Here is an 18215-nt window from a genome sequence, read left to right as displayed (position 1 = left end):
CCTTTTGAAGTTAAGGGGAGGCTGTGCTTTTTTTAATTTACATTATAATCAGGCTGCAGATAGTAGTGCCTGATAATGAGCAGTACTTGATTCAGATTTAGGACTCAAGGTGGGGCGCAGAGGTGAAGGACTGAAGCACAAAGGTATTTAACTCTAAAATAAAAGCCCTTAGCAACTTAATATTCGAGGCTCATCGCGAAGTCATCAACGCCCTCCATTACTAAAGGTACTGTTTGCGGATCTTCCCGACACCGTAGCTGGCCCACCACGCTGCAGTCAGTCAGAACTGTTTGGATTTGTTGTTCACGACGCCGTGATTGCCCCAGATGGAGCTATCGACTTCAAGGAACTGTATTTTTAAATCTATTTTTGCTTAGTGATAATTTAAAGAACTGTGTGGTGGATTTTTATTGTTTTTGGTCTTGTTTTGCACATATTGGATATTTTTCTAAAACTGGTGTAGTGTCCTTTTGTAGTGTTTTCACTGTGTTACTGCTGGTTATTTGCAAATGATTTACGCACTGCCTCCAAGATAAGCCGGACTGCTCGTGCCAAGCTACCAAGGGGGTGAGCAGGAGTTATGTTTACTGATTTCAAACAACCATAGGAAACATGACCCTCAGCTCCTTAAGAACAGTACAACTGGGGCAACTAGGTCGCCCAACATATCATTACCAAAGGCAATAAGCATGGAGCGGGCCCACAAAATTAAAAGGAAAGGAAAGCTTGAGAAAACATACTAACACCCAACAATACCCCTCCCTCCCCTACCCCCCCCACCCCTCGTCCACTTTAATGATAAAGGAAGACATTGTCTAGAGATCAACGCCGTCGTTAGCAGGGGTTATTTTACAAGTGGAGGGGCCAGATGTACGACCCTTTCATTTAGCGCCTCACAATTTGTGACACAATGCGAGTCGCAAATTGCGAGGAGCTAAATGAAATGTACAACAGTGTGTTTTGCGATTCCCAATCGGGTTGCAAGTTGCGAGGCTCATTAATATTAATGAGCCTCTCGCAATTTGCGAGCACATTGTGAATGCCAGCCCTCCCAGGGATGGTGGCCTGCTGGGCTCAGCAGACCACCATGTCTGAGTCTGCTTTTTAATAAAGCAGCTTTTTTTTAAAAATGGGTCCCGTTTTCCTTAAAGGAAAAGCGGGGGCATTTAAAAAATAAAAATAAAAAAAAACGTTTTTGTTTAATTTTTTAAGGGCAGGCAGTGGTTCCTGGGACCACTGCTTGCCCTTAAAAAATGATTTCCCATGCATTTGCAAAGGGGAAGGGGTCCCATGGGGACCCCTTCCCATTTGCAAATGCATTACCACCTACTTGAAGTAGGTGGTAATTGTGAGTGTTTTGCGTCCGCAAATGTGGTAGCAAAACATTAGTACATTGTTTTGAGACTCGCTATTTGGAAGGGAACGCCCCTTCCAAATAGCGAGTCGCAAAACCTATTTAGCGAGTTCCTATGTACATGGCCCAATATGTTTTTGCACGCGCAAACAGGTTCATAAACCCGTTTGTGCATGCAAAAACGGGTCGTACATCTAGCCCTTACTCCCTTAATCTCACTAGGAAGAAGGGTCCCTACTAGGACTGAGTAACAACCTGCCAACCAGAGACCCCCATTTTTAGGTCTCGCCTGGCGTTAGCAGCGCGCATGCACTGCTCTCGCCATGCGAGGGCCTTTTGGAATTGATACAATTTTAGAAGGGGGCTTTAAGCCACGCCCTTCTTTTTAATTGGCTAGCGTTGTCGTTTATGTTAAACGAAGGTGCGTGATTGGCAACCAGGGTTTTATGTTTCCACCTTGTCCACTTCTAGGGCGGCCCATTTCGACTGGCCGACGCCATGTTTGTTATGTGACGTATGAGGGCTTGTAACTGGCAATCTGTTTGCTTTCCGTTCGCGTTTTCTTATAGCGTTGTGGTTAGTGTCCGTGCTTGGTGTGTACAGGCACATTTGATGTTTATAAAACACCATAAAATGTTCGTTTAATATGTTAAAGCAACCAGTCTCTATGTTAGCCCGGAGCGTCGAGCTCTCCCTGCCAAGTACGCCAGCTCAAATTAGAGCTGCTCTGCTGTGCAGTGTGCACGTGAATATTTGGTGCCTTGTTTTTGTTGAGGGAAGACTGGAGATATGTTTTCATGGCTCCCCCTCACTTCCGCATTAGCGCTGCTCTGCCATGCAGTGTGCACATCAGTATTTGGGTGCTTATGCTATATGTAACAGTCGAACAGCTTTCAGAACGCCGCATTCTGCCGCTTGTGTGCACCCGCACGGCATCCACTTCAGGGACACCGCGCTCTGTTTTTTTCTTTTCTTTTACTTTAAAACTAAGCGCGCCACTGCTTGAGACACCGCGCTCGGTTTCTTTTTATATATTTTTTAACTTTAACACTAAGCACAGCCCCGCTTCAAGGACACCGCACTCAGTGTTAAAGTAAAAAATAAAATAAAAACGAGCGAAGTGTCCTTGATTCGGCACCGCACTCAGTTTTAAACTTAAGCATTTGCAATGCAATTGACCCTATTGCATTGCAAATGCTTGTTAGTGCTGTGGTGTTCCTCTATTTAGTTAGTGCCTGGTATTGCATCTGTTTTCACACGCATTACATGTCTGCTGAATGGGAAAAGGACACAGACATCAGTCAACCCCGGGGCCCATCTGAAATAGACACGGGTCAGCGCAAACTACCCTAATGTGTAATAGGTTCAGAAACTATTTGCGCTCAGCTTTCCTCTTAACATTTTTTTGAATATTTTGTTAGCATGAAATCTATTGACTGTTCGGAGTTAACGTTGTTGAGCACTGCTGGTCTGAACTTGCATATTTTAAAAGCAAAGTTGTTTCTGGACAATACTGTCATAGTTTCTGCAGAATCTACACTACAAGGCTCACACATCTCACTTTCAGCAGTTTCAAAGATGATGCAGAGTTAAAGACACCGGCATCTACAAAATGATGAATTTTTATGCTTTTAGCCAGGGTTCATTTTTATTTAAAATTACATGCCCAACTCACAAACAACAATAACCGATTACTTTTTGTATGTGGCAATTTTCTTGTGCCGGTGACTAATGTTACTGGTGGAATTTTGAATGTCTGCATCGTCTTTTGATTTTTATTAGATCATGGCCGTGTTTTCTATATAGGATGTTGTTTCACACAAAGGTCACCGTTTATCAGACAGCACAGCTGACTGGCTGGCTATGCGAAAGACATCTTGGTGACTTTCAGAAAGTTGACCTGGTGATTCAATTCTGCCCATGGCTTGCTATTGGCTTTGTGGTTTCTAGCTCACGTCAGTATTCTTGCACAAACTCGGATTCTGTAATAAAAGGCCTTTAAATCTTATCTCATCACATTTGCTGAGCATCCACAGACAGAGGTAAAATGTCAAGCTGTGTTTTCTTGAGCACCTGGTGTTTATTTTGCTTTTAAGTTGCTAGAAAGTGACAAGCATTTGCAATGCAATAGGTCTCGCATTTACACGAGTTTAAGCTATTGGCATTGTAAATGACAATGCCTTTTATGTATGTTTTTATAACGAAAACAAAAATAAAATGCATTGTTATTTGCAATGCCAATAGCTCAAACTAGCGCAAATGCGAGACCTATTGCATTGCAAATGCTTGTTCACAATTACCAACAACATTCCTCTGCAATTCACAGCATATCATGGAATTCGTTCCACCTGACACCGGTTCTGTGATACACCCAAGCAATGTTTTTCAGTTTAGAGCTTCAGACAAGTCTCAGTGTTTAGTTAAACAGTAAATTATATTTTGCACTAAAAGAGTGTGGCTAGAATGATTGCTATTCTCAACAGAGAGTCTCATAAATTCAAATAATGGATTAGTGTGTGAACACATGAACAAAAAGATCCCAAAATACTATCAAGTTTTTTCACATCAAACATAAACAACCAGAGTATAAACTGTGTGGTGTACTATGTATTGGGGAAAACAAATTACAAGATGTGTAAATCAAAAAGGCAGATTCCCAATAAATTATTAGATGTCATCAGATGATATCAATGAAACTGCAGTTTCACCGCAGATTATAGAAAACATAACACAACTGTTAGAACCGACAGCCTTAGGGTGGGCCTCCCCCAAACTTTTTTCCTTACTCCTCCATTTTTTCAGACCTTGTTTAATGTTGGCTTTCGGTCTCTGTGTACCTCAATACAGCGAACTAGTGTTAAAGTATGCATGCTCTCTCCTTTAAACAGGGTGAAAGTGGCTCACACCAAAATACTTACTTATGCCTACCACCTCTCCTGGGGTATAGGCCATTAATAAGGACTCTCCAGCCATCTCTGTCTTGGGCTTTTCTTTCAATCTGACTTGAGGAGTAACCAATCTCCTTGCAGTCAGCCTCAAAGCCTCAGCGCCAGGTGTTTCTTGGCCTTCCTCTTTTCCTTTTCCCTTGAGGGTTCCAGGTCAGGCTTTCCGGGTGGTGCAAGATGCTGGCTTACAGAGGGTGTGGCCTATCCAGCACCAGCGTCTTTTCATGATTTCTTCATGAGCAGAGAGTTGGAAAGTCTGAGGCCCATAAGTTGCCATTGCTGATGGTGTTTGGCCAGTGGATTTGGAGGATTTTCCTCAGACAGGTTTTAATGAAGAGCTGAATTTTGTTGGTGGTGGTCACTGTTGTCCTCTAAGTTTCTGTTCCATACAGATAGAACAATTGTGCATTTGTGTTAAAAAGCCTGATCTTGGTTTGCAGTGTTGGTCCTTGGAGCTCCAGATCTTCTTTAGGTGAATGAAGGCTGCCCTTGCTTTGCCGATTCTTGCCTTGACGTCTGTGTTTGTGTCACCATGCTCACCTATGACACTCCCCAGGTAGGTAAAGGCTTCAACCTCTTTCAGTGCATTGCCTGCAAGAGTGACAGCAGTTGTCGCAGCCAGGTTAGCTTCAGGATCTTGATTTTCCCCTGTGGCTTTTGAGGCCAAATTGTGCTGGTGTGGTGCTGGAGCAGAGTTTTCTGTTGAAAATTTATCGAGTTTTAAGCTCCAGTTTTATCTATATGTTATGATTAAAATTACTAATTTGAAATCATTAATTAATAGTTTGTTTTGTTGAATGTCCAGATTAATCAACACTACTAATGAGAGAAAACTACACGTGGGAATGCATATATGTTGCTTAATAATATGCGCAATTTAATTAAATGAGTATCGCAAAAGCATTATTTGTTTCGAGTTTGTGCTTTTAAAATAACGTGTGCTAATGCTTTATTGCGTTGCAGAAGGCTAGATAATTACATACACATAAGGGTATTAGTGGGGATTAACACTGTTTAATCATTATGATGTAGTAACGTTGTTTTGTGTTTCTTTTAATTAAGATGGTCCGTTTTGGCCTAAAACAAGATGGCTGCCATTTACAGCCTGCGCTCGAGTGATTGAATTTTGACGAGAGGGCTTGCTGAACATGGTCGAAAGTCACCTGCCCACAGCTTCTCCCTGAGTAGAAAGTTTCCGTGAGGACAGTAGCTCTGGGAATGATTCCAATTGTCCTTGGAGAAGGATAAAGCCACAATGAACAATGGTCAGTCAGCGGTGGCTCTGCTAAGATACCAAGGAAGAGCATTCACGAAAGTAACATTTGCAAACTCGAGTTTCCTTCTTCCGTATTTTTATTTTTGTGATTTTTCCTGAGCGGAGGTTTTCTAAATGTAACCAAATGACATCCTTTCCTGCTCGCTCTGCTCAGCGGCTCAACGGATATTCAAAGTTTGTTTGTAACTTTTATTTTGTCATTTTCCTTATAAATATGTTAGACTAGAGAGGGTCCGTGTTCATTGCGCTCATTACATTCATCGCGTTCCTTGCGTTTTGGACTTCTTCCTGAACTTATGCTGAGGACGGCAGCTCGAGAGACTTTACCGAGAGACCTGTCCTGACCCATTTAGCTAGAATAGGTAACTATGAGAATAATGATTTTGCTATTGATTGACTTTCATTTTGAACTAATTTAGATAAATAAGCATTTGTTTGAATTCCAGTGTCGGGTGGTTATTTCTTTGTCATTTATTGAGTTTCCAAATGTATTTCCTATGTTTAAAATCATGACTCAGGACAATGTCTTTAAGGTCGCATTGACCTCATTGTAGATGCAGATTGGTTTAGGTTTTCTCTCCTATATTCAGTGTGGATAGAGTAATAGTGTGAACTTTAGTGTGATGGGCCCTAGCGTATGATGAGTGTATGTGCGTGTGACTGTAGATTTACTCTGTCCGTGGAAGTAGGGAGAATTTATATGCGCCGATCTGCAGCATGGCTGCCACATTGTCAGTCTTGCAGATGGCTATGGGAAAGTAGAGACAGGACGACGAGCTGCATCCAAGTAGTCCACTGGATCTCATTTCTACTCGTTGCTGTGGATGTCTTCATGATCCAGTCTATGACCAGCAAGAAGAGAAAAGGCAAGAGCAAACAACCCTGGTGGACTCCAGTCGTCATTTGGAAGACCTCTGTGAGTTGTTCTCCATGGACCTCCGTGCAGGTCATTCACTCATAAGAGTGCCCACTGAATCTTACAAGTTCATCTGGATCACTGTAGTGGCAAAAGAGTTTCCAAAGGGTCTCTCTGTCCATGCTGTCAAATGTCTTTTCATAGTCAATGAAATTGACATGGGGGGGTCCATTCCATCGACTACTCAATGACGAAGAGCAGACTTGCAATCTGGTCTGTGCAGGATCTATCCTTGCAGAAGTCAGCTTGCTGGTCTCGCAACTGATTGTTAACTTGTTCCTTCATTCTGTTCAGGATGTCTCTGTTGAACACTTTACCTGGGGTTGAAAGAAATGTTATCCCTCTGTAGTTTGAGCAGTTACTCAGGTCACTTTTCTTGGGGATCTTGATGAGATATCCTTCCTTCCAGTCTGATGGCACCTTTCCCCTTCCCAGATCCTTCCAAACATGGGGTAGAGCATGTCTCCTGATGTTTCAATGTCTTCCTTCTGTGCTTCTCAAGGAATTATACCAGGTTCTGCTGCCTTCCCATTTCTCAGATTTTTGATGACTTGCCGTATTTCTTCCTTGTTTGGGCTGCTGCAGTAGATTGGCAAGTCCTTGTCAGTTACACCCAATTGACACATCTCATTTACTTGTAAGTCTATAGTACAGTGGTACTACGTTTACCCAGAGCCTGTAAACTAAATGCTACTAAGTGGGCCTGTGGCACTGACTGTAGCACCCACTTAAGTAGCTCCTTTAAACATGTCTCAGGCCTGCCACTGCAGCCTGTGTGTGCAGTTTTAAATTGCCATTATGACTTGGCAAAAGAAACATTTTTACCAGGCCCAAACCTTCTTTTTAATACATAGAGACATCCACAAGACAGGCCCTAAATAGCCCAAAAGGCAGGGTGAAGTGTTTTTAAATAGTTGGACATGTACTTTTACATGTCCTGGATAATGAAAAACTCCCAGAACTTTTTTTCACTATTGCAAAGCCTACCTCTCCCATAAGAAATGTGTTTTTCACTACTGCAAAGCATATCTCTCCTATACGATAACATTGGCTTACCTTATTACACTTAAGGGATAACTGTTGAGTTTGGTGTCTAACTGATTGTAATTTAAAGCCCTCTTTATCTGAAAATGCCAATTTTAGAAAGTTGGCATTTTATTGTCCCTACCATTTGGTACCTGCAGTGACTGCAGACTGGGTGTAGTAGGCAAATGAACTTTCTTTATTCCTCCAGATAGCCATGCAACATAGGCATTAGGTGTGCATGGATGGACCATCAACTGGCAGGATAGGTGGCGGAGCTGAGCACAGCCCCACTTGCAATGGAAAAGGCTGTGCTCTGCCTTCACACGAAGGACTTGTCACCACTGCATTGTTCATGCAGCCAGCTTGGAGCCAGGGCATGGGAGGGGAGGCAGTAAACTCCAAGGACTTCAAACGGAATTCTCTAGAAGCTTCCCAGACTTCAAAGTGGGCACCAGGTATAAATATTGGACTCCCAGACCCAACACTTCATTACAATCCTGGACCTGTGGATACTACAGAAAATGGACTGCTTTGATGCCAGAAGGACAGCTACTCTGCTGTCCTGTTGCATGCCGCCCTACATTCTGAGAAGGAAGACTGGACCTGCACCTTTCATCCTTGGCTGAAGTGACTCTAAGGGTCAGCTGACTAACCTCCTGTTCTAATCTACAGGGGCATAATAAGCTACAGAGGCTCCCTTCAGCTGCCCAGCTGACCTGCTGCTTGGACTTGCACCTGGACCAGGCCTCTGCTGGAATGACTTCCTTGTCAGAATCGTAAGCCAGTACACACTGTCTGCCCTTCATGCAAGGAACCGTATGATGACACCCCAACAAAAAATTACACTTACCGGCATGCAACGCGAGTCACGTATCAGGTGACTCAGACGTTACGCCGGGAAAGAATAAGGACGGCGGCTGCCTGGAAGCGCCGCCGATTATTCTTCCGGGAATCGCAGGAGTGGATTCCTCTGGCAACTCCACGGATTACGCCACACGGTAAGAGTGTCGCACACTATTCTTCGACTGCCTGCTGCTGCCACAGAACGGTGGTGAGTTCACTGTATTTTCCCAAGAACTCCCCTGTTGGACGAGATACGCAGGACTCGCGGTCTCCCGCAGGGGAGCTTAAGTGAGTGCTCGCACTCAATCGTGTGATCGGCTCGCTGCTGCAACTGCACGGTGGTGAGTACACCGCGCTTTCCATAGACTCCCCTGTTGGACGAGACACGCGTTAATTGCGGTCTCTTGCAGGGGAGTTTAGGTGCCCAGAACAGCACTTGGGTTTGCTTTTTTCCCTGTTGGTGAAACCGTGAAGCTCCTCCGGTTTCGTGCAGGGAAATTGAAGCACCCGCGATGAATCCCGGCTATGACCTAAATAACATGGGATTATGGGACACTTTGCTTTTGTATCGATTTTGTTTCAAACTTCAAGACGTTGTATAGGACAATACCAGGTCGTGATTACTTGCTGTTTGAACTTTCTTTTTTATAACCTAAACTTTGCTGGCAGGATGCTGAGAGCCCAGTGCATTTAACATTTCTGGGCGCCATGCACAAATGGGTTAAGGATTCAAGCTATGTTGAATAAAGGGTCCAGAGTAACCCTCGGATTAGTTTCATTTGGTTGTTCGTTCTTTCTTTAGTGACGTCAGGAGAGAGGTCGTTTGGAGGGGGTAGAACCTGGCTAAACAGTACACAGGAAAACAGCCTGGGTAGGTGTTTTCCTGTTACTTAGTACAAAGATAATAGTGAGGGCAAAAGGGGGGGGGGGGGGAAGAAGCCGTCCCTAATAGTGCGTTCTCTGTTGTCTTCTCTTTCAAGTAGAAGGTGTTCTGAATATGCCATCACCCTCTACTCTCTTCTGAGGATACGCCTCTTTTTCTCTTTGTTTCAGGTAGGGGTTGTTGCATAAGAGGAGCAGGCTGTATAGTAACGGTTGTGGGGAAGAAATAACAGAAGAGGTCTTACGTTGTTTTCTTGTCTCCTTCACAGATCTCCCTCCCCGCAGTTCCTCCCCTTTCCTTCCCCCCGCTCAATTACCTCAACAGTCTGTGTATGTATCTCTATTCCAGATTTGGGGTAGTTCAGAGGTGGGCCCCCCTTGAGCATCAGCACGACTCCGAGGAATTGGACGGAGGATCCCGACATTCCTGACCCTAAGAGGTGCCACTCAGGTCCTGGACCCTTTGTGTGGCATTAGCTGAGGTCTCTTCTCAAGAAAAAGCAAACCCCTGAAGTTTTGGGTTCTTTGCAACCATGAAGGGGCCTGTTCACACCATGATCCTGCTGTCGACGCTGCCCACCAACGCGAAGTTCGGGTGAACCGGACTCTTTAAGCCACTGTGACCAACAGCAACGCCTGGCAATGTGAGATCAGCACTTCATGCTACAGCATCGACAGTTCGCGGTGGAAGGATCTTCCATTCTCATGCCACGGCTCAAAATAGTCTGGGATGAAAAAAGACTGCAGTCAGGTCCCTTTGTGCATGCAGGACTACAGACTGCAGTGGTAGGCCTGACACATGTTTTAAAGTGCTACTTAAGTGAGTGGCACAATGAGTGTTGCAGGCCCACTAGCATCATTTCATTTACAGGCCCTGGGTACATGTAGTACCATATACTAGGGAATTATAAGGAAATTGTACCGTGTTTTGAGGAGAGATCACAAGCGCTTTTGCACTGATTAGCAGTAGTAAAGTGAATAGAGTCCTAATGCCAGCAAAAAAGAAATTTAAAAAGTAGGAGGGGTGAAGTCAAAATGTTTTGGGAAAGACCACAACAAGGATGACAGGTATAACATGTGTTCTCCCCAGAGCCAGCTTAATGTAGGGAGAAATACCCACCCTCTTAGGGGTTTCTCATCACTAAGGCAGAAGAACCTGGAAACACCATCAGTATTTGAGTTGCCATGCCCACAATGGCGTCCACCATAAAGTCTAGTCTCTGTAGGAAGATGGACCACCTCAACAGTTTGGGATTCTCACCCGCTCATTTGCATTAGCCATCTGAGGGGCCTGGGGTCTGTCAAATCCATAGGTAAGTACCAAACAAGTATGATCTCAGCTACTTCAGTGCCCAGGCCACAGCAAAAGCCTCCCTCTCAATTGCACGCCACCTCTGTTCCTTGGGAAGCAACCTCCTGCTAATGAAGGCAACAGGTTGGACAAGGCACTCTTCATTTAGCTGTGACAGCACAGCACTTATGCAATGCTCTGAGGCATCTATCTACACAAAACTTTATTTGGAGAAGTCAAGGGCCTTCAGTACAAGTGCTGTACACATGGTCTTCTTCAAGGTGTCAAAGGCTTTCTGGCAGACCTTTGTCTAGATCACCTTCTTAGACTACTTCTTAGAAGTCAGCTCGGTCAAGGAGGCAACAATGGTGCCACAGCCCTTAACAAACCTCATGCAACATCCAGTGAAGCCTAGGAAGGCCCTCACTCCAGTCTACACATTGGGAGGTGCTCAAGCCAGGATAGTGTCAATCTTGGCTTTGGAGGGGCTACACCTTGCCATTCGCCAGGATACATAACAGATCCCTGCCCTACCTGGCACATGCCTGCAGCAGGGACTGAAGTACTTCCTGGAGGTAAATCAAGTGGTCCTCCCAGCTGGAGCCAAAGATTGCAATGTGATCCAAATAAGCACCGCTGAAAGCCTCCATCCCAAACAGTTTCCCGTTAAAAACCCTCTTGAAGGTGACAGGGGCATTCTTTAATGCAAAGGGCATTACTCTAAACTGGATGTGACCCTCTCGGGTGGAGAATGCAGACCTTTCCTTAACCCCATTGTTTAGAGCAATCTGCCAGTATCCTAATGTTAAATCAAATTAGGAACCTGGCAACCCCCAACCTGTCTATGAGAGGCCATATGTGAAATTACTGGACATATCCAATAGTAGACCATATGGCATAAGAATGAATTTACAAGTAACTGTCAGTTATCCAACGTGCAAAGGAATAAGAGCTCGAATTATCCAATAAATAAAGGAACAACAGACGTAAACAGCACAGTAGCACGCAAAATAGTTATTAAAAGAACAACGAAGGGGCATAACATACTATTCTACAACTAAAATATGCATTCATAGAAACTTGAAATATCAATACAAATTAAATGCTGACAATGTGGGCTGAATCATCACGAGAGCGATAATGTAGGTAAGCAATAGGGACATATCATAAATGCCCAAAGGCCAAGTAACTGTCATTAAAATATTAAATATCTATAAAGGAACACAAATCTACAAAAGGAAGCTTTATACCAGGTTATAGAATATGAGGTGTAGATTTTAAAAGGGAGACTTCAAGAAATATCATAAATATAAGTGTAAGTATTTACATGAAATCTATAAGAACGATAAAGAAAAACTACATCACAAAGATGACCTAATGTTGAATTAATTATAGTGCTCACAGCAGGCATGGCCAATATATCCTTCTCGCTATTTGTACAACCCTCAAACAGTGGCATACACTGGCAAGAAGTTATTGTTGTTGTACTGAGCAAGTAAGCATTGTTGAAAGATTTTTGTAATATTCTACAATTTATAGTAATTGTGCAGCTATTCCAAGTTTTTAAATATAGAGATAACAACAGAACTAAATATTTAATTCTTTTAATGGAAACTGCTGCTTGGTTTTTATAATACTTCTGAAAGACTACATTCACTAACACAACTTTTCCGCGTAATGTGAGGATGGTATTAAAGTGTTCACTACACATTTTATACAAAATGTAACCAGTTTGCTGGTTCTCACCTTCCTTTCTTATTTTGTGACCTCAAGTTGGCAGCGCTCATAGACACATTGCAAAATCTGTGAATTTCACACAAACCTGTTTATCTGTAATTACAAAACTTCAAAAAAATATGCTTAATGTTCACAAGTTAACTGTGCTACAAGGCTAGTGACAGTATGTAATATGACGCTTACCTTCTGATTTTGAGAACTGTAGGGTTTGCAGTGTACATAACTTATGACGGGTAACATTCGCCTGCAATGGAGATGCTCACGGGAAGCAGCACAGCTGCAGTTTTTCAGTCTTGATAACCTGCTTTGAACACATAACATCCTCCACAATGAGGGGAGATAATTTCCAATTGGCAGAGGAACAAGTGCAAACATCTTTACGGGTTATAATTCGAATTTCTATAATTGGCCAACGTATGATGTTCATGAAAAGTTCTGAAAAAACAACATCATTCAGAGAGACGTTTTCTTTTTCGTATTAATTCTATTTTGAACGCTCTGGGTTTCTGTGAACTACAGATCATTTTCTTTAGTGTGAACAAGATTACTTCATCACAGTTGCAGACAGGATCTTCTGTGAAAGTACAGCCATAGAAACGTAGTCTTCTAAGTTCGATGGGAATCTTTAATCATCCAAGGTTGACTTTTCATAGTCAGTCTTCAAAATAACAAATTATAGCAGCTTTGGGTTTCTTTTCTTCCCCAGTTAAATCCAGTTACCTATGAACACATTTCAAAGAAGAGAACCACTGTTCAATTAATTTGTCAGCGAGGCTATTGTCTTGCTAACAATCATAAAACAGTCCACTTACGTTATGGAAAGTGGGACAGATTAACAATTATTTGGTCAACGAACATGTCACACTACTAATCACCAAAGGAGAGCAAGAAAGAATTTAAAAGGAAACAGGAGAGATCACAATCTATCACCAGTCTAACGTAGAAACATCCATCAGCTAGACTACAGCACCTAAACATTGATCTCCCTCCAAAGCATGATAAGACCAAGCTTTCATGAATGTTTGTACATTTAATGCACCTTTCTACATAGAGAGGAAACATGCAAATAAGATGTTCTTGCCAATCCAGACACTGGCATAAAGGTTTATGCAAATAAAATATGTGTGTGCATGAAGATAAGCCTGAAGCTACTACGAATATGTCTGGAGAGAGAATGTATGGTTCTAAAAGTCTTAGACAAAGGAGAATTTTCCTCATAATAGTTTGTTTTTCTAAATGCAGTTCCAGAAAAACAATTGCAACAATTGTTCAACTTCCTAGAGCGTCAGAGAACATTTCTGATACAGCCTAGAACAGTTCTACACTTTCCTTCGGAAGATTCACAATAGCAATTTTGCTTTAGCACTACTGTCCGGAGTCCAAGTAAAAGATGCTATCTTTATGTCACATGAGCCAATGATTGAGGACAAATCAAGAGACTCAACAAGGTGGTCAGAAAATGGGGACATATACACTGAGTATGAGGTCTAAATTTGGGCCAACTGTACCTCTGAAGGGAAGCGCTGCAGACTTCTGGCAGCTCTGTGCCGTAATACCTGGGCCATTCAGAGGGAGAAACTGCCATATACATGCCCTGAGAGGGATGGTAAGGCAATTGTAAAAAAATAAACACAATCATGAAAGTAAATTTGTTCATTCATTTTGAGCAGAGGCTGATGGTTGGCTAATTTTTGCACGCCTGTTGCCAGGAGCTCTATAAATACGGAGACATATGTGTAACAGAAACAGATATTTTAACTGGAGACCAAATAATGTCATTTCAGTGCTAAAAGGCCCACTGAATCATTACGCTTTGGTTCTTTATCTGTTGTTTGGCGACTCCTTTTTTCTTGGTTTCCTACCCATGATACTGTTTTCCTGTGTTCAGCTTTGCCCCATAGCTGCTTGCATTTTAAATGCAACTTTGATCCCTATCACCTCCTCTCATGTCTGCATGCCGGCTCCCACCTCCCCCTCGCTATTTGGTTTAAAAAAAAATCTTTTTGATGCTGTTATGGAGGATTCCGTGAAGCGCATGAGGCATTGCAGCCCCTTCCGCTCCCCCTGATTTTCTCTTTGTGTTGAGGTCCCTTAAAGAAACATGTAAACAAATTGTAATAAGTAGCAATATGAATGATGAAATGTCCGTTCGTTGTTGGTAACTTCAAGTATATTTATTGATGATTGAAGTTACAGGTATTTAAGTATATAAATAACGAACCCCACCAGGAGCAGCCTGTACGCTGCTCAGCCCATAGACCAACTGACTCAAACCATTCCAACATTCTAACTCCAACATTCCAACATACACACACATCCTGGCTGAGCAGCATATTACAACATCTCCCTTCTTAACAATGAAAAGGGAGAAACTCTAAAAAGGTATAACAAAAAGTCACAGTAAAAGACTTAAGCGAAAACATGGCAAGATATGAAAATTGAAAGAAAACGCCAAGAGAAAATAGTAAGTGGGAAGAAACAATAAGGATCACAGGAGGCACGAAAGACGACTCAACCACCCATCTCCCTTTCTACCATGAAAACAACCGATACACACCCACAACCAAAACAATGAGAAAATAGTGAGTGGGAAGGAACAATTAGGATCACAGGAGGCACGAAAGACGACTCAACCACCCATCTCCCTTTCTCCCATGGAAACAACCGATACACACCCACAACAAAACAATAAGTGACTCAAGTACAAAGATCATGAAAGCTGGCCGGGCCGACACGAAGGAAGTACAAGAGTACAATCAAGAGCGTGAAGAAGAAAACAAGTAGAGCAAAACGCACAACGTGACGCAATAAAACAATTTGCGAGTACAGATGTGGGATGACCACAATAAAAAGATGTGGGGCCACACCACATAACACAGCAGAACGTGTGCATAAGATGTGGATATACCACATTAAATAGATATGGGGACACACCACATGAAATAGATGTGGGGACACACCACATAAACAGTCAAACAAATGGATAAGATGTGGATGTACCACATTAAATAAGGTAAATGCAATCTCTAAAAATGTGCACGAAATGTGGTAGTACCACATGAAACAAGACAAAAACATTTTTAAATATGTGCACGAGATGCAACAAGGCAATTTGTAAAAATGTGAACTAGATGTGGTAGTACCACATAAACAGGGTAAATACAATTTGTAAAAATGTGCACTAGATGTGGTAGTACCACTCGAAATAAGGCAAAAGCAATTTATAAGAATGTGCACAAGATGTGGTAGTACCACATACAACAAAGTAAATACAATATGAAAACGAATGTGCACGAGATGTGGTAGAACCACATACAACAAAGTAAATGCAATATGAAACCAAATGTGCACAAGATGTGGTAGTACCACATAAAACAATATCGAAATCCTTACTTTAAATAAGACTGTCAGTACTTATTTTAAACATAACTGTAAATATATCATGAAGTACTTATTTAAAAATTAGCGTATAGAATTATGAAGTACTTATTTCAGAAAATGAGAGTAAAGGCATTGTGAAGTACTTATACTAAAATTAACATACAGGTATCATGACTAAAAGTACACTGCACACTACTTTGATGGTGACATCTACGAAGGAGAGAATTTGAATTAATGGATCGGAAGGAACTCTCGAAGACCTGCATTTTCAGTGTCTAAATCGCATGGATTTATATTCTCCTTGATGAGGTGCAGTGATAAAAGGATAACAGCTAGGTGGCACTGTTTAAAAAATGAAAGAACAGTACTTCGATTACACTTGAAATTTCCCAAAGGAGAGGGCTTGTCTCAAAATCTATGTTGTTGAAATAAACATTAAAATTGACAACTGGCATTCTGGAGACCCTGAAATAATGGGTTGAAGAAAGGACTTGAGGCAGCATGAAAACGAACTTGTAATAACTTTATCGTCCTGCATAGCGAACAGACGTGGTTGGCGAAAGCAAACATGCTTGGCAAAAGCAGACTGTATAGAAGGATGTTGTGGCAAATTTAAAATGGCGGCACGCACGGCGACGCCACGCCGGATGGCTCCCAGCATCTCCGTGAAGCAAATCAGCTTAAATATGTCAGAACAAACTGAAGACGTCACAGTGGAGTGACGAATGGATCACGAGGCAGCAGGATGTAAGGCTGAGGAGAGGTAGGCTGCGCGCTCTGTATGTGCTCGTGGCAGATTTTTTTTAAAAATGTTTTCATAACGAATGAGCGTTTAAACTGCCAATAGTAAAACGAAGTAAAATGGCAAGATAGCTTAAAGTATTAAATCAGCCCGAAAATTACAATGTGGCCTTGACTAAAAAGAAATTAGGCAGTCTCACACAAGTACACCAATACAGTACCTGCGCCGTGTTCAATTGTCGCATGACACTAATTACCGAAGTGAAAGAGAACGGAACATTTCCTTTCAACAACGAAATTGCAGGCAAATAAGATTCCCGGTAACCTCCAGTAGATGGCAGCAGATAATTACACAGTTCCGTTTTTTAAAAATCAATGTCAAAGTACGAAATCGACAACACAGCTGGCTCTCGAGTTTGTCAAATGGCCCCCAGTCATGCAAAACATCGTTCTCACTGGCATCAGATCTCCCCAGCTGGCACTGAAAACACCGGTTCAGATTACCTTTCCCTCGATCTGGGCTCTGTGAAAGTTGCTCTGTAATATGAGCAGGAAACCCAAAATAATGGCGAAGGATGTCGTAGGAACTGCAGGAAGCAGGCCCCTCAGATCTCGTAGTTGCAGGCAGTAGAAAGTTTGTTCGTAGCGCGACAGGAACAACCCTCAGATCTCGTAGTTGCAGGCAGTAGAAAGGAAAAAACCAAGCAGGGACTTGCACAAAGGGAGTGGGGGGAGGATATGGATTGGTTTTTTTCAGCGCTCGAGGTACTGTGATCAGAACATATGTTGCTAATTGTGTCCGCATCCACAGATACACTGACTATCAACCAGCCGCCACTCAAGGGGTAGAGACCATGTTTAGATATAGTAATGGGTGAGACGTATGAGTGTTAAGTGGAATGTGCGGGGTCTCAACACCCCTAGAAATCCGGCAAGTGCTAACGTATCTAGATAGACATAAAGTACAAGTCGCCCTCCTGCAGGAAACACACTTGACTAAACACACAGAAAACAGGGTAGTGAACAGGTGGGCAGGTTACCGTCTTGCGTCATCCTACTCTACCTATTCCAGAGGGGTACCCGTCCTAATCAAAAAGGGGGTGGCGTTCTTGCCCATGCAGACCTGCATAGATGCCGAAGGTCGCTGGGCTATGGTGTAGGGTAAGTTGGAAGTGGCCTTAATTATGATTATTAACATGTACGGACCTGTGGTGGATGACCCTACACCTTATGTACACATGCTCAATGTGCTGCGCTCATGGCCGGAATCTGCAGTCCTGTGGGGCGGCGATCTGAATACCTACCTCAACCCATAGGAGGATAAATCCAACCCGTCCGGTGCACGCACCATTAAAGTGGCTCAGTGTGTTCGAGACGCAATGGAGGAAATGCGGCTGGTGGATGTTTGGAGGCTGCAAAACATGGAGGTCCAGACAGGCACGCACATTACCCCTGCATATAATAGTTGGTCTCGCTTGGACTACTGGTTGCTGAATGAAGATGAAAATGGGTGGGTTACACATGTCAAAATCCTCGCGCACCTTATCAAATCATAACCCTGTCAGTTTGAGCCTCTGCATCCCCACGAATCCACACCACCCTTTCACCTGGCACTTCCGAGCCGAGGTGCTCCTTGATCCCCTTTATAATGACGCCATAAGGTCGACCATCATGCAATATTTTGAGTTGAACACAGGCTCAGTGGATAGTCAGGAAACTTTGTGGGAAGCATTTAAGGTACCAATACGGGGAGTGTGCATCAGCACAACGGCGGGGATCTTACGAGACATTAGGGGACAGCTGTCAAAAACAGAGAAAGCCCT

The 18215-nt window shown here is 42.9% G+C and overlaps 1 protein-coding gene across 2 annotated transcripts in view; it reads right to left on the bottom strand.

Moving 5' to 3' along the window:
- The window catches only part of GUF1 (GTP binding elongation factor GUF1), a 328054-nt gene that overhangs the window by 301948 nt on the left and 7891 nt on the right, over window positions 1–18215 (bottom strand). For both annotated transcript variants that reach the window (XM_085642161.1, XM_085642162.1), the window contains exon 2: window positions 12454–12990. In XM_085642161.1, coding sequence (XP_085498287.1) covers window positions 12454–12645 — 192 coding nt within the window. In that variant the 5' untranslated portion in view covers window positions 12646–12990. The remainder of the gene's footprint in view (window positions 1–12453; window positions 12991–18215) is intronic.

This window comes from Triturus cristatus, chromosome 2_2 (assembly GCF_964204655.1).
Source record: "Triturus cristatus chromosome 2_2, aTriCri1.1, whole genome shotgun sequence".
NCBI lineage: Eukaryota > Metazoa > Chordata > Amphibia > Caudata > Salamandridae > Triturus > Triturus cristatus.
The sequence above is the reverse complement of the archived record's forward strand: the minus strand, read 5'-3'. Positions and strand labels throughout refer to the sequence as shown.